Below are 17676 nucleotides of genomic sequence, written 5' to 3'. Positions count from 1 at the left end.
GGTCGCAGTTAACATCTACATCGGGTAGAGGGTGCACAACTTGGGTTTGTCGACTTTGCACTCGTGCGTGCGTCTCAATCAGTGCTGCTGCAGCTGCATCTCACCTGCAATGTGATAAACAATTGGTTTCATGTGTAGTACTTGATTAGTTATCTGGAGGAAGAAAAAAACACACACACATAAGTGATCATTTAAACATTTTACCCCAAAAAAGGCGTTTTTACATTTATGCAGGACTGTTCCAAAATATGAATCGCATTTTTTTTATTGATGATGATTTGCAATCTCGTGGGCCGCGTTTTTATTATTGAGTTTCTCGTCTTACCTGGTGATTAATCATGACAATAAGCTCTTCCTATAAAGAGCAGCTTTCCAGCAGGTTTAAAATGAGGGTTTTAACCATATTAATTCATCGTCGCTTCAGTTCAATTTCTGAAACAGTCTCGTCTGTTATGGAAGATTGTCCTGGTAAGTTACAAGTAGGCTTCAGGATGACATTGTCATGTCATTAGTGCTGCAGGCTGAAGTGTCAGGAAAATATGATCAGAAACTGAGACTGTTTTAGAAATCAAACTGAAACTATTAATATGGTTAAAATCCTTATTTCAAATCCTGTTTGTTTATCGATTTAGTTTTTTGTCCTACTCACTGCCTGTTTTTGCGCTGTGGGTCTGAGAGGACTGAAATTTCATCTCTGCTGTATGTCATGCACGTATAGTATACTTGACAATAAAGTTGACTTTGAACTTTGATAAACTTTCCTAGTCTAGAGTGACGATGTCCATCCGACACTCCAAGCCCAAAGACTCTTGATTTTCTTTCATAAATGACAAAAAAGCAGCAAATTCTTCTCATGAAGAGTCTCAAATGAGTAACTATTTGGCTCTGTGCTTGAAAAAAGACAGCTAATTGTTGCAACTCTGTGTCATGACATTTGATGCTATTTTATACATGAATGCTGTATAATAACGACTGTGCCGTGCGTAAGTGTTTTATGCGGATGGAAGGATTCCTTTGTCATATTCCTGAGCTCAGCCACAACACATGCACTGACCAGGATGGAAACACGTGCACAGAAAGTGCACTGGCAGGAGAGATCCTGAAGATGCCGCTGACGTCCTGCTTTGGTACGGTGTGATTCAGTTTGGGTTCATGGAGAGGACAACAAGAGCCTCAAATTAAACAGACCTCTTGTCATTCCCAAAAGCTTTGTTTATTCGGGTGATGAGACTTTTTGTGGTTCTGCCCTGTGAGAGCCAGGCCCGCGCCGACAAACAAATCAGAATAAAACAGCACCGTGAAAAGTTGCAGGCAGGGCGAATGTGTTTGACCTGCCGAGATTTATCGAAACTCCTATTTAATTGAATGTTGAGTTGACACTGTTTATAAGCGTTCGTCTCTAATCACGTGCCAGATGAAACCTTGACACATTTCACCGCTGTGCACGAAGCAGGTTGTCGACCTCGCCTCGCAGTCGTACTCGTGCACGGGGCTGTTGAGAAGGCGGTTACCTGGATGTGAATGCCAGACAAACTGAGGCACTGAACCTTCCGGAGCATCCCGGGTATTCAGCATACAGATGACAACACTACTGACCTCAAGCTTTTCTTCAGTGGGATACAAGCCTGCGTTTCGTCTTGAATACAACACTGCTGCAAAGTCCACGTTAGCAAAAAACCTGCGACCGGCCAGCCGACCGGTCGTCCGTCTCACCTTGAAAACAGTTGAGGTCATCTTGTGTTCTCAAGTTCCATCAACTTGACGTTCTAAGGCAATCGGGACACTAACTTTTTTAAGTTATAAAAAAAAAAGAAGATTTTTTTCAGGGTTGGCACATTCGCACTAAATGTTGACACAATACAGCTGAAGCAGTCATTTTGCTTTGCAGAACATTTTTCACCAAATAGGTTCAGTAAATCAAATTCAGGGGGTCGCCCAGTTCAGTAAGTTTCAACCTCTGAGCGATGAACAAAGTCTAGTGAATGCTTGTTGAGATATTTTTGTCTGGACCAACGTGCTGGACTGAACCGGTTCACACTGCCCCCCGCCCCCCGCCCCCCTACAGTTGCTGCTAGCATGGCTAAAGAGACAAAGATGCAGCACCAACTGGACACGCTTACATCCGTCTGTCACGCTCCCTAAAGCGAACCTCTCCGTCAGCACCAGCAGCGAACAGAGGCGCTGAGAGGAAGAGTTCACTTTCATGATGAACTGCTCTTTTGATATATATTTGTTCCGTGCAGCATCATCGAGGACAAGAAGCGGTTCCGAAAATGAGGTTGAACCTCAGGGTGGGTGGAGATGACGGATCCCAAAGTCTGGAGCACTGAGGATAACGGTGACTCATCCATCATTACTTTTATTACAGAAATCAGTTCCTCCGGAATTCTGACTCATCTTAAAATATTGTCCATAGGCGATTCTTCTGTCTCCCCTCCCTTTGTACTCTTCCTCTCTCTCACACACACTTTCTCTCTGTCTCTCTCTCTCTCTCACTTTCCTGAGCTGTCACCCGACTATGACTGTATTCAAGGCGTGGCCTGCAAACTGTCACACTAAATCAGTCATTAATGACAGGAGGCAAACTCAAACAAACTACTATTAAGACCGACATGAAATGTGCCAGTCATGATTTGACAGGTTTGACATGTTTGGCGGTCAGCGGCGGCCAGTGACTGACCACAGAGAGACAAACTGCTCCCAGGACTTGAACAATCTGTCATCCCCCTTTTTGAAACGGTAGAAAATAAACAGTGTGGGTGGTACAAGGTCCAGAAGGGCTCTATGTTTTATTTAATGAGAAAGTTAAACTCAAAAAAACAAAAAAACAAAGTCCTGAAGGGAGTGACGCACTTTTGACGACAGAATTTGGGGAGAGAAGTTTAGTCATGAAGGAGTAAAAAGCCCTAAAGTCGTGCGGGCCCGAATATGGTTCACGTACTTAAAGGAACAAACCAACTTTATTTTGGAAATGCTCCCACTGTCCATCCTCCCTGGTGTCAGACAAGAAGATAAATACTCTCCTCTTCTGTGTGAGTGCATCTGGACGGACTGACCTCTTGTTAGCTTAGTGCATTGACCTGTGGTTCCTCCTCCGTGTATTCTGCTTCCCTTTGATCAGGTTCAAGGTCTTCGTTGATCCAGAACCAGAATATTTTGTTTTGTTTGGTGTACGGTTTGAGGCACTGCTTCAAAAATTATTTCACCCACTGGGGTAAGCAGTTCCAACTATCTGATTGTAGCATGGGGCGGCATGGAGGTGCAGTGGTTAGCGCGGTCGTCTCACAGCAAGAAGGTTTCAGGTTCGAGCCCCGGCTGGATCTTTCTGTGTGAGTCTACATGTTCTCCCTGTTCCTGTGTGGGTTCTCTCTGGTACTCCAGCTTCCTCCCACAGTCCAAAGACATCAAGAGGGGACGAGGCTGATTGATACTCTAAATTGACCGTAGGCGTGACTGTGAGTGTGAATGGTTGTCTGTCTCTATGTGTTGGCCCTGTGATGGACAGGTGACCCGTCCAGGGTGAACCCCGCCTCTCGCCTGAAGGTTGCTGGGATAGGCTCCACCCCCCCACGACCCTTAATAGGATAAGTGGTAGAAAATGGATGGATTCTAACGTTTAAATTTAGCGCAATTTTAAATTATAAAATGTAAGATGAATCGATGTTGGAAGTCTTGGAATCACTCCTGTGTCCCTTCTTGCTGACGCCAGAATTCAGAACAGTCAGCCATACATGTGTGGATGGATGGATGGATGGAAAGAAAGATGGTACATGAGCTCGTGCAAATGAGGTCACCGGAATGCATGAGTTCATAAGCTGTCCACGGTCGCTGGCTGCATTGACATCAAATCAAAGTGTGTGTGGATCATCAAGCATGAGGCTGGACAAAGAGGACGCTGACACTTTGTAAAACGGTGCTGCAGACGGTTTTCTGTTGTTCATAGACGAGCTCCTTTTCGCTCCAAGCTGCGTTTTGCAATTTCTGAAGCCTCCAAGAATATTCATCTTGGTGAGTTGGTGAGACATCTCATGTGACTGCTTACTACTGCTGCTGGTAGTGTCTCCATCACCCACCTGACCCTCAGGCCTGGTTCTGGGCCAGTTATCCCTCCTCACACTCCTGCTGGGCTGAGCCCTGGTAGTGTGTTTGTGTGAAGTGGGAGACAAGACCAGACTCACAATAATAACTCGGGTATATCACATCCATATGTGTGCTGGCTGACCCCCCCCCCCCCCCCCCAAAAAAAAAATACAAGCAGGAGCAGGCTGCACACTGAGAATACATGGCTTTTTTAAACAGACACCTGAACATTCTGTCCTCCCGCTGGGCGGCTCGCAGCAGAGACTCCTGAGGGGTTCGTTCCCTTCCATCACGGGTCCTGTATTGCCTCGGACGCACGGAGGCGCTAGATCACTTCAACCATCGATCCCGAGTGTCCCTGCACTGACTCGTACATGCAACTCATTCAGATAACCCCCCTCCCTCTCTCTCTCCCTCCCTCTCTCTCTCCCTGTCTCTCGCTCCTCGTCTTCGCGGTAGCCGCATGTCTCTCAGTCAGTCAGTCCGTCCGTCCTTCAGTCAGTCAGTGGCTCCTGTCCGCTGCGCCTGCGTCCTCCTCCACGTCTCTCCAAAAAACCCGAGACGCGCCACAGCCGCCGTCAATGCGGGCATGACATACTGGCAGCAGTAGTGGGCTTGTGTCTGCCCGCTTTCTGAAGGAAGATCTCAACGGGGAGGAAGAGAAGCGAGAGTAGAATACAGAGTGAAGCAAAGTGACTCCATTCCAGTCTCCGCCGGGCGTCCAGAAGAGTAGATGAGTCAATGGCAGGGGCACAGCCAGGAGTTCACGCGCTGCAGCTCAAGCCGGTGTCGGTGCCAGAGAGCCTCAGAAAGGGCAACAAATTTATGAAATGGGATGATGTAAGTAACGGCCGGGGAGCCCCGGCAGCGGATCCCGTTCGCTGTCTGGTGATCTCTTGCACGCTTTATTTGCATGCATGTGTCACTATTACACAATCCACTCGTGCAACAGTGGCGGGGTGGATGGAGCAGTCAGCTGCTGGTCGGTGGTCGCAGTCAGAGGTGGCGTGCGTTCGTGTCGCTGACATGTGTGTCTTTGTTTACCTTTTTCCTTCATTCATCGTGGGTGTAGGTGCGCGCGCGAGAGACTAATTTAATCAAACTGAACATTTGAACAACCCCCTCCTCCACTCCACCCCCCACTCCCCCCCCCCCCCACTTTCTCCCTCCTTCTTCTTCTCCCTTCAATTATCAATTAAATCAGATGAACGCGTGTGGCAGGGATCGGAGCGGCAACAGCTGACTGGTGTGTGTGTGTGTGTGTGTGTGTGTGTGTGTTTGTGTGTGTGTGTGTGTGTGTGTGTGTGTGTGTGTGTTTGTGTGCGTGCGTGCTTTTATGGTCGGACTCTTATAGAAATGACCTTGATTACCATTGATTTTCTCTTGTCGCCAGTAAAACCAGTCACGTGTTGCCTATCAACACAAAGCATCTTTGCCCAACAAAACTGAACAAAACACACACACACACACACACACACACACACACACACACACACACACAAACACAAACTCTTCATCTCTGTTGTCTGACTTTGTGCAGCTCCTCTTCTCCACTCCTCTGGTTTCTCACACCTCGGTGCAGGACGATTGTGACACAATCTGACCGATATATCATCTCACCGGTATTTTGATCATTAGCTGATCAGGGGGTTTTTTATGCATAAAATGCACCGTCAGTCTTTCAGAACAATTATTATATCAATTTATTATAAACTAAATATGAACAATCATTTTTCTGAGCAAATTATCTCCATCTGTTTTTGTTTTCAGCATGTCAGCTACATGTCTTGGTGTTAATTTAATATTGTTTTTTATTCATGGAAGATTATTTTATTTTTGTTTTTTGATCGTAAGAATGAAGAGATAATCATTCTTGTAAAGGAGTGTATTTGCATCATTATCCTTTTGTCCCGCTGTCATCAAACGCTCTTAAAAGGACACACGAAGCCAATTTCCTGGACGATTAATTCCACTATAAAACTATTTTACTGTTATGTATGAATTGTTGATTGAACTATTCAGCAGTTTCCCATGTGGAAAATATCTTGACGCCATGAAACACAGGCCAATAAAGGTATTAATGTTTAATACATCTAACTTTAAATTGTGTTCTTACATTCAAAGTACGTTTCGCTGATAGTACTTTTATCGTTGGGCCTTATTGATAAAGAATAAGACTTTGAGAATATTCACCACTGGCACCTTACTTTTGATAGTAGTTCCTGAATGAAACTTTTTTTTTTTTTCAATTCTAAATGAAATGTTCCTTTGCAGTGTAAGATTATGTCACAAATCTATATTTTATTTGTGTTTTCACACACTCAACACAGCCTCATAAGACAAAAATATGAACCCAGTCACTAAAATGCCACTTGGAGATTTCCTGAAGCTCAGTGGCACTGAAGCTATACAGCTGTTAACCGTAATGGTATTGAAATTCGATACGCAGCCCCAATAAATGATGAATTTCAACCCTGAATGTAGTCAAGGTGGAGATTTGTGGCCAATTCAAAACATTCTTATCATCACCTCTGCCTTGACACGCTGCCTGGCTTAAAAAAAGCCTTCAGACCGGGCTCCTGCTGACTTGAAACTCTGATTAAATCTTCCAAAAAAAAAAGAAAAAAAGAATTCAGCATTTTTATTTGGTGGGTGACCCTATCGAATCTTATAGCCTCGTGTTGCCTTCAGCTCCATAAAACTCTCAATATGTTCAGGCTCTTAAGAAACCGTGATGAAAGTGCAGAGGTGTGTGCACCTGTAAACATCTTCCACGGCCGTGACGTAAAATCTCATCACAGATCAATAAACCGGGCAGTCAGTCAGATATTTGGTATCATAAACTATTCAGTTGTGTGAGTCTGACACGAGTGACGTTTTCTAACTTCGCCATACATTCAAATGGAGGCTCCTGAAGACCCTGCAGCAGGGAAACGGTCCTCATCTGTGAGGTCTCAGGTGATTCAAGCGCAGGGCAGATGGCGGTGGCGCAGCAGCGTTAAAGGAGTGCGAATGCGGTCAGTGCAGATGGCAGAGGGTACATCTTGCGCTGACGTACCACCCCATCAATCATCGATCTTGAAAACGTGAATATTCCTGTAATTAATGGCCGCGAACCTCCTCTGGTCTAAGGGTGGTTTGCTGTGAGACGGGTGTGTGTCTGTTTCCCCTAACAGCCGTGTTTGTGTACTGTCGTTTGTGGATGTGGGCCTATCTCTTCCACCAAATGCCCACCAGGTCTTTCCTGTGAAAATACACACGCCTTTTAAAAAAAAACACGCACAGATACTTTCTTTGTTTAATTTCCCAGGCACTCCTTCCTTCCTCTTTCCTCTCTGTATCATTTCATGGAAAGAATCACAGAGGAATACTGAGACAGGCTGAGAGGGAGAGAAGAGGCTGTGGTGAATCTTGAGCATGAGAGGTTTGAAATAAATCAATTTTGTCTCATTGTGGTGTTGGATTTCTGGCTCCAGTCTAACCTCTCTTAACAAGAAACTGTACAAGCAACAGACAATTCCCATATTCTGCTGCATACAATCTTTAATAGATTGCTTTTCTCCAGATGTGTGTTTGCTTCGTTTCAGTTGGAGTGACAGATGTTGTCACACAGTTGAACATCAGCTGAGACAGGAAAGTTGTTTCTCTGAAGTTTCTCCACGCTTTGGTGCTTTGGTGCATGGATAAGAGGGCTTGAATTGTTTGAGGGTTTCTTTTGTCTCTTTTAATCGTGGTCAGTCTGCAAAGCTAACACAGCTAAGTCTGCTAGCTTTGTGTTTTTCAACCTCTCGGATGAATGTCTGGCAGTCGGCGCTAAAAATCCTCTGACTGTGTGACTCTTGGCGTTTTATTTTGAAAATCAGCCAGATGATCTGTTGTTTTTGTGTTTGATGACAACTTGCACTGTTCCATTAACTCTTAGCTAATAGGCCCTTTTCATAACAGACATGACAGGAATAGCACAGGTGTAAACACCAAAGCTGATAATGGGTCCTTTCTATTAATCGTCTCAGAGTGAGTTAAACCAGACCTCTGGGTCCGGCTCAACTAAACTGAACTTCTAGTTTTGCTGTTACTGACGACCAGCGGTAACATGCTGCTGTAGCCGATTTACTGACGTCAATGCAATCAATATAAAATCAAGTTTATGTGATATTTACACTTTATACATTCTAAAACTCACATGTAAACCTTGTGAATTTGAAAAAAAAGTCATGCTTTTCTTCAGTGGGTGCCAGTGGTCTGTTGTGTTGCCTATCAACATGGGGGCTGCTGGTTCAGCTCCTCCGACCTGGTTTGGGCCTCCACACAGGCCCTGTTGTCTGAGGGCTTGCGTCGCTGCAGTAGCGCCTCCTCTGGTCAGTCAGGATACCAGGGACTGAGAGGAGTACTGCGAGCCTCCCGCGTTTAAAGATGCGTCTGACGACTCGGCGCGTACCAGAGGAAGCGCGTGGTCGTCCCAGTTGCTTACCACATCAGCAGAGGGGGCGGAGCAATGACCAGGACTGCTTGATTTGGGGGGGGGCATCAAAAAGAAAAACAAAACAAGAAACATTTGGAAAAGCTTATAAACTAGACTGGTAGTGACGTCAGCTCTGATATATCCTGCATCCCGAGTCATTATTTCAGTTACAGCAGCCAACAAACCTCCAGCAGGGGTATCTGAGGCGTGACGCATCACACTCGGTGAGTTCCGCTGCGCTGTAGGACGCCAGTCGTACATGAGGTGCTTGACTTCTTGAGTTCTAACTGACTGGTGGGAAGTCATTTGACCTCTGGTGGGGTCATTAACACTCTGACAGCTTCTAAGCTTCTGGTTTTTACTGTCTCAGGATGGAGCAACAGTCTTTAACCCCCCCCCCCCCCCCCCAACATTTTGTGGACAATGTGTGCATCTGGAAAGAAAATACAAAAACAAATTCCTTGACCTCTCTCACCTCACACACACACACACACACACACACACACACACACACACACACACACGACACCTGGCTGAAGCTCCTGAAACTGCTGTGGGCTGCGAGTATTATTATCATTTTCAAATCATTCTCACATCCAGCAGCGGTGTGGAGGAGGAGAGTAGGGAGGTATTCTAGGGAGCGTTCATCCTAAAGATCACCGACTAACAGAGCCGAGATGACGTTGGGTCACCGTGGGCTTTTGGTAGGACACATATTGAATAGGACATTATGTGGCTCAACAGGGGATCCTGAAATCCCATAAACGGGGTGGAGTTTGTCATTAGTATAGAGAACAGAAATCTGTTCCCCCTCAGGCGGTGGCTAATGCTACACACACTCTTCAGGAGAAATAATGGCGGCATCTCCTGCTTGGGATCAGTTCCCTGTGGGTGTTTGTACTTTTCTAAGCCAGTCGCTAATCCGATTTTATTTTTGCCAAAAGAAAGCCGCTGCTCTGCTGCTCCCCAGTTACTCACCATTAATGACAAATCCTCAAACCAGTTAATTGAATTTACACCTGAAAGTTTACTGGGCACACCTGAATGGAACCAATGCAGTATAATACAACCACCCTGATATAAATCCTCCCTTTGCGCTGTTGCTTTTTTACACCTACATCTATAAATTGAATGGACAAATTATTCATATTTCCAGAGCAGTTCAACAGCTCCACAAATGACAACCTCCAAAATGAATCACCTCTCCTGTCACACAGATTCAATAAAAACGGATCATTATCATCCACATGAAAGGAGGATTTATTGCACTGCTGTTGCGTTCTTTATTTAGGTATCTAATAAATTGGCGAGTGAGTGTAATATATGAGGCTTCTGTCAACTGTGTATGTTTGTTAATAAGCCCAGACTGAAAATATCCAGGGACCGGATTTTTGGCATTTGACTTCCACAGGCTCTGGGTGGCTCACATCCAAGGTTGTTAATTTTGAAAAACTCTTTCTTCACCTTTTGGGAAGCTCCAAAGAGAGACACGTGTTTGAGACTTACTGAACATGCGTGTTTGAAACTACGCTCCGTGTTTTTGTGTGTAAATCCAAGCAATAAAAAAACAACAACATCATTTTGCACCTGTTTTGGAAGACAGTGTTGTGTGTTTAACTGGTTTGTGAGGAGCGCCAGTGTCGTGTGCCCTGCAGCTCTGTGGAACAGTATGTCTCATTACGTTTGAAGCAATGTTTTTTATCGGGGTGCCCCCGTAGCTCACCTGCTCCTGCATGGACCACTGACATCAAGGCTGAGTCATTCCTGCAGCAGTGAAGGTCCTTCGTCCTGTCATTTCTTGTCTTTCACTTATTTTTCATGTTATTTAGGCACAGAAACAGAGATCAGGAGTTATCCAGAGATCCGTGCTGGTTAGCAATTAAAAAAATAAAGAAAAAAGAACCAAAGTTTTTTTTATCCTAGAAAATCACTTGAAAGTCAGATCCATGATGGTTTAAGTACACATGTTTTTCTTTAATGTGTACACCCATGGGAACATTTTCACTGAGAGTCCATAACGACTTAATGTGTTTCAAGTGGTGGCCATGGAGTGCAGGGACATTAAGAAAGAAGCTGGTGACAATGATTGTTCTCACGTCATTAAGCAAATCACATGCGCTTCACTGAAATAAATGCGGCAAAACAAGTCAGAACATGCAACGTATAAATGGACATGGGGTACAAACAATGATGGGTCGTACTCAGGAGTTGAGTTTCCATCAGCGTATTTTAAATGTGTATTTTGAAGCATCACTTTAGGAAGGGTTGAAGGAAATGGCAAAAATTTGAGAAAAACGCCCTCAAGTAAACTCCGTTGGGGAGGTTTTTTTTTTTTTTTTTTTTTTTTTTTTAAAGAGTGCACTCATAAAACGAGAGCTTGAAACCATATCCTCAAAGGCTGCTTGTCTTCTTCTTCTCCGTCTGTTAAAGCCACAGCCATGCATGAAGTTGCCTATAGCGCCATCACTTGGTAGCATTTATTCACTCCAATTGATGGAAAGAAACCTGGTTGCAAATTTTCCTTTTTGCGGCATTTCCACCGTACACTTCAAATTGGCCACAGTTGGAAACAAAAACTAATAGAAACAGGGGAAACATGAAGCACTAACAAAATAAAAATGGCACAGACGTCTTCTGTCTTTCTCTGACGTCACCAACTTATTGAAGGATTGAAAACAACAGCAACTTCTTCTTCTCGGAGTAATTCATGTCCTCGTGATAGATGGCTGAGGTACTCATCTGTAAAAGCTAAATGGAAGAAAGTGGGTTACAGACTGTAACCTGAGATGATGAAGAGAGATTATACTGCAGTGATACTAGAGACGCCCAATCTAACAATCTATTTAACAAATGAAGCTTTTTTCCCGCCCGCAGGGTGCACATGCTCTATGTTGAGTCCATGTACGGTGGATGCATTCAATGGTATGAGCTGTGTCTTTCGTCATTCAATCAAGCCTGCAAAGATTGTGCAATCACGTGAACAGAGCCCTAACGATTCCCTTGAGTCTCCAATAGATTTCACGGGAATGGTGGGTTGCCATAGCAAATGTCACCATAGCGAGTGCCTGTGCCTATGACAGCTCATCATTTCCAGCATCGAGGCACACCAGGTTTCGTAAACTGTTATTGTCTTATTTAGACACGCTGTGCAATGATTCTACAGCACAAATGGTTCCCTACACCCCAACACAAGAGTTTGACTCCTTTAATGTCAACTCTTTGATGATATCCTACACTGTGTGTCACATCGGGCCTCACCCAAATATGACAAGCGTGCAGCAGATGCAGACCATTAGCTCTATCGCCCAACGCTGTGATAGGGACATCATTAGAAGGCTGATCGAGGCGCTTTGAAGATTCTCCCGCTCTGTGCAGCAAATACGATCTTCATCTCTCTGATCTGGCAGCCATGGCTGATTGGGGAGGACAATATGCGACTGTTAAGGTGAACTACAGCCACTGTGGACACAGGAAAAAAGCAAAGGCTTGGTCTTTTTATAGAAGTGTCCAATAATATCTGGCGTTGCCATGTATGCCTCAGGGTCACACTGTGTGTGTGTGTGTGTGTCTCTGTGTCTGTGTATTTGCGTGTGTGTGGGAGGCTTGGAGTTGTCCGTAGGTCGAGACTGTGGGAAAGCATTTGTGTGTTAAAAGAGAAAAAATAAATGGAAACATGAGCTGTGAAACAACCTGCAGTTCACAACAGTACTCACACCAGGTTTTGTTCATTTGTGTCCAGGGCTGGGAAAGAACCCAAGAAGACTATGTGCATGTTTAGAGAATAAAAAGCCATTTTGATGAGATTGTAACTTCTGGTGTACTTGTCCTAATGACACATCTCCACTGTATCGGGTCTTGAATCAGAGGACATAATCGTATTGTTGTCCCAGCTAGAGACTTTAAGCTGCCCATTTGAGTCAAAGCAGCTCTGCTTAAGAGAACCCCTCTGCATCCACAGCAACCAAAAGATCTTGGTTCTTCTACTGCACAGCTATCCTTTTACTGCAAGAAATTTGCTGTAATTAATGATCCGAAAAGCACCGGCACCCAACTTTGACTGCCGCCAAGAAGGCTGTCCAGTCATTGATCCAGCACTCTGTAACAAGATCTATGTATTAGATTTAGCCCAGTCTTGCCACAAGATATTGAATTCCAGGAGGACCACTTGCTTTGAGACCAAAACAATAAAACCATGTCTGTGTTGAGTGGCGTGATTGCGATGTCTTCTGGAAACCTGAGCTGGCTTTGTGGACCTGGAGCTGCCGTTTCAAGAAACCCTCCAGAGGACTCACTCTATGTTGAGAGCATTGCGTATCCATGCAGGACAATGCTGCATAAGGGTGACCGGTCTTCGGGCTCTGAATTCTTCTGGAATCCAAGATATGTCCACTCTACTAAGCCAAGAAGCTTTGTGTCTTCAGGGAACTGTCAAAGGTCTTTTCCTGGCTGTTGACCGAATGTTCTTACACCGCCAAGACCTGGGTTCATTCCAGCAAAGAGCCATAAAAGCCAACGAGAATTGTGACACTGAATTTGTGCGGCTGCTCTCCAACAAACACTTCTTGAATATTTGTAACCTAAGAAGACCCTTAACCTGAACTTGGTGGAAAATTCCTAAAGGAAGTTGCAGGTCCTCATGGTATTGTTCCAAGCTTGAGTGGAATGGGTTCTTAGGTATTGGCAAGGGCTACAACAATGTGTCCTCTACTTTCCATTCCCTCCTGGGTCAGATCTGTATGGAGGTGTTTGTATATATACACTCTTCAAGAGGAGCTTGGTTAAACATGAAGCCACAATCTTGAAGGAGATTTTTCTCTTCGATATTGATTATTAAGTTGACGGGGGGGGGGGGGGGGGGGGGGGACTGCACAACATTGCTTGAATCCTCTTTCTTTTTTGTTTCCAGACCTTTTTAGGGAGCCTTTTGCACTGTTTGAAGACCTTGTAGGGTACGAAACAATACTTTGTTTTGAGAAAGCAATTGATCCACACTGAGATTATTCTACCTCGTGTGCTCCTGTGACACTTCAGACAAAAGCAATGTTGCTATTAAGTTTCTCTGGGACACTTCTATTGGGAGAATACCCAAATCCAGTCTTGCCACATATGGTGTGGCATTTCAGCTGGGACAGGTTCGAATCTCTATATTAAAATGGCCATTGACTCCATCTTTTTCTTGCTTTATTCTAGGATTCTACTACTGTGACCCCGGTGACACTAACGGTCGACCCCAAAGGTTACTTCCTGTATTGGACCGACCAGAACAAGGTGAGTCACTGCAAATAAACGGATGTAGGCTGGCCAAACATTACAGTTAGCTTGCACAAGTAAATTTGACACGGAACACAGGATTCAGTCCTAATCCATTATTTTCCTGAGTCAGACTGACGATACTACAGCAGAACAAAAAGACTCCTCTCTTTAAGGCTTTTTAGAGGGCAAGAGGAGCCCATAGTTATCTAAGAAGCAGTGATGATTTCTATCTACTGTCGATACTGAAGAGGCAAACATCAAATGATCAGAATGCCATGGTGTACATCTAGCTAGCTACTGCGAGTGCACACATCTACGAGGGCATTGAAGTGCAATGTGGGGCTTTACAGCGTGACAAAAGCCAATCCAAACATGTAGCTCTCTACACGTTTAAAGCATGGGTTGTTGCCTCAGTGCTCTTGCCATTCGGAATGCTCTTCGTGCACAGTAAGGGCCACCCCTCCCCCTCCCCATATTGGTTGGCATTTATCAGAACATGTATTTGGAATATATTATGCACCTGAGGGCACAGAAATATAATTGACCTTTGTGTTTTCCTATAGAGTAGTCCTACATCACGATCTTGCCTCTTGATGTGGCTCAGCTGTCGGATTCCAAGGGGGTTTGAATTCATTCGTGATAATTAATTATCATGGTACACAGGACTATTTGAAAAGGTTCTTCATTTGAAGCACTGCAGTTTTTGGAAACCACAGCAGTGGGCTCGCAAACGGACCAGAACCTATCCCTGTTGAAAAACATCATTTGATTTGGGGTTTTTATGGTGCAAGTGGCTGTTTGGTTGCTCCGGAAATCATATTGCACCATATTCAGACTCTGCTTTCACACATAACCCTATTTGGGCTCACCTTTTAAATTGATTTGGCAAACCCGTAAGCAAACTGTTGCTCATTAACACGTTCAGCAGTTGTGCAGCAGCATCAAGTCCTCAGGGAACAATCTGGCTGTTTAGCTGCTAAATGCTTTCCTATGTTCATCAGTGGTTTGCTGTGTGGTGCTGAGCAGGTGCTTTTCTCTGAGAGCAGCTTGATGCAGGGGGTAAAACCAGTGCGATGGAAGAGTGAGAGTCAACCAGAAGAATTCAGTTGCAGGCTGGACAGTTCAGCACTGAGCAGAACTTGCTGAAGTGAAGAGGAGCTGCAGAGTCAGTTGATAATTGTCGACAAGTTCCATGGCATTAAACATTAATCAGGTTTGCAAAGTTAATTCAGATGTAAACAGGTTTTTCAGAAGTTGTGCAGGGAAATGCTTACATGTTTCTATTTGCTGCAGTTACACAAATGCAGCAATTTGTCTGTCCAGTTTGAGGTTGTAATTATATCTCCACCGGTGAGCGGCCCGGTGTGACGCAGTGCCGTTGCAGGCTATGTAAACGAGATGTTTGAGCAGATGCAGAGTTGCTGTTTGGGGTGTATCAGTAATTAGAGACAAACAGCAGTGCTCGATGTCACCACAGGCACAATTCCGCGAACTTGTTTGACAAGAGCTTGAATGTAAGGGACATTCACTTATATGAAAAATGTATCACAGCGCTGACTCCTCAAAAAAGACAACAAACTCCTCCCTCAAAACATGTTTCTTTTTCTCATATCCTATGTTCCCACACAGACATGTAAATTAAAAATGTGCATCAAAATGGAAGGAAAAGAAATGCAACTGTTCTTATTTAATGGCCCACAACAGAGAATTGTAGCTGTTTTAAGGCAGTGAAAGAGCAGCATCGGAAAAGAGACAGAAATCTGAACTGCTGCACCTGCAGGTGTGAACCTGACACCTGTGAGAATATCCCATAGTTCATTGTGTTATTTTCCCCCTCAGTTATGACAACGATTTTCCTTTCTAACGAGGAAGGACCTACCGAAATTTAATAAACCAGAAGTTATCAGTCACCTTCTCTGGCATGTAACTTCCCCTCATTGGTTTAACCTTGAACCCTTGTGTAGGTTTGTATTTGCTTTGTTTTTGTAGTTACATAATAAGTGTAAGTCTGCTCATCTGTTGCATATTTCCTTTAAAATTGAATCCAACTTCAAACTTGGCACCAGGATGCTTGTGTTTTATTTGTGCGTATCAGCAAGAGCCGTCTGAGCTGGTCTATTTACTAGCAGCCATTGATTTTATGTTTGCCCAGGTGAGGGTGTTTCACTGCAGCCATGCCAAGGCTTGAGCAAGAGTGCTGACTGAGACTTTGTCACTGTATACACACACACACACACACACACACACACACACACACACACACACACACACGTGTGTCTGTTACTGCTACTCCTGTTAGACAGGAAGAATCCTATTATTGACAGCTTCCTTTAAATGACAGTTACACACTATCAAACCAAGGAGGGAAAAAAGGTATATGTATGTGTGTGTGTGTGCGTGCGTGCGTGCGCATGTGTGGGAGTGTGTGTGTGTGTGTGTGTAGTGAATCATCAATGAGGAAAAACATGCCTTTTTGCAGAGAGAAAGATGGAAACCTGAGATTCTCTGTTGCTTCAGAGAAGTAAAAGTGTGTGTGTGTGTGTGTGTGTGTGTGTGTGTGTGTGTGTGTGTGTGTTTGTGAGATCAGAGATAACAAGCATGGCGTGTGATTCTCCACCAAAAGAATGGAGAGAGGCCTTTTGTCATCAATTTGTCATTATTTCCTGTGCCACTGTCATAAGGCGAGGTTTTGAATGATGAGGCTTTTGTGTTTCTGTGTGTGGGTCTCTGTTCTTTGTCTCAGCATTGAGAGCTGCCTTGACGCACGCCTAATAACTCAAATTGATACCAAGCACAGAATGAACAGAACTCTATTAGGGGAGAAAGAAAAGACGCCTACCATATTCCTGTTTGCCGCCATGAACAATGCAACTGTGTCTCTAAAGATGCTGTGTATTGCACACGTGATCAACAGCGAGAGATGGGGTATTGGGAGTTGGTACTGGTGTTACTCACGGACTGGATCCCAGAATGATGGTGCTGCTCCGTATGCCATTCCTCAAGTTGCTCAGGATCATGAAATTGATGTCATACAACATACGACACATCACCACTCCATACATGCATTTAAAATACATTTCTGAACACATTTAATTTGAATGCATTTGTGCTTATTTTTTATTTTCTGCTGGATTAGTATGAGGTGATGTTTGGTTTACTAGGGCCTCATGATGTAAGCATGAATATAATGTTAAAAACAACAATAATAGAGGTAAAAAAAAATAAAGACAAAAGATCTCTGATATCAGAATCGGAACAGAACTGAAAAAATGAGGATCAATACATCTATTTCAGCAATTCAAGCTGATTTAAAGGATATTTTACCCCCACAAAGTGTAATTTGCCTCTCGAATACTCACTGTTTCATGTCTGGAACGCACAAGAACCCACCACCACTCGCCCACCCGGTCACATGACATCTTGGTGACACCACAAGTCAGAAAACACACCAAGCCAAGCCACATATTTTTTAGCTTGAGGCTAAAAGAGATTGACCGCTAACAACAGCAGAAGGTCCGAAATGTTTGTTCTCAGACCTTCAAACTCTCAAAAATATCATCCAGGATAAATAAAGTCTACTTTTCAGCACATATAGTCAATAATCTACTACCACTCTGATTTGAGCTAAAAACAAACCAGAATTCTTTGGAGATGGAGCCTGACTAGCTCACACAACCAGTTTAATTCATTCCAGCTTGTTCACGGTCAAGTCAAACTTGTTGTTTGCTTTGTGTTTATGGATTCTTAAGCACGCGTACACAACATATGAAAACCATATATTTTTCAGTTTGTAAAGTGGCATTTTACTATTGTGAGAAGTTGGTCTCCATCAGCCACCAGTTAAAAACAGATGGCTGATGTTTTCAGGATTCTTGACTCTC

General features: G+C 44.1%; 1 protein-coding gene across 2 annotated transcripts in view; it reads left to right on the top strand.

Annotated features, from left to right (window-relative positions):
- The first annotated feature begins 4515 nt into the window (after window positions 1–4515).
- Window positions 4516–17676, top strand: part of plcb1l (phospholipase C beta 1-like) — a 135145-nt gene continuing 121984 nt past the window's right edge. For both annotated transcript variants that reach the window (XR_015110532.1, XM_086188818.1), the window contains exons 1-2: window positions 4516–4920; window positions 13733–13810. Coding sequence is in view for 1 of the 2 variants with exons in the window: in XM_086188818.1 (XP_086044944.1) it covers window positions 4822–4920; window positions 13733–13810 (177 nt within the window). In the remaining variant the exon portion in view is untranslated. The remainder of the gene's footprint in view (window positions 4921–13732; window positions 13811–17676) is intronic.

Source organism: Aulostomus chinensis, chromosome 20, assembly GCF_037954235.1.
Source record: "Aulostomus chinensis isolate RoL2024-O1b breed Wild chromosome 20, RoL_Achi_v1.0, whole genome shotgun sequence".
NCBI classification, from domain to species: domain Eukaryota; kingdom Metazoa; phylum Chordata; class Actinopteri; order Syngnathiformes; family Aulostomidae; genus Aulostomus; species Aulostomus chinensis.
The sequence above is the reverse complement of the archived record's forward strand: the minus strand, read 5'-3'. Positions and strand labels throughout refer to the sequence as shown.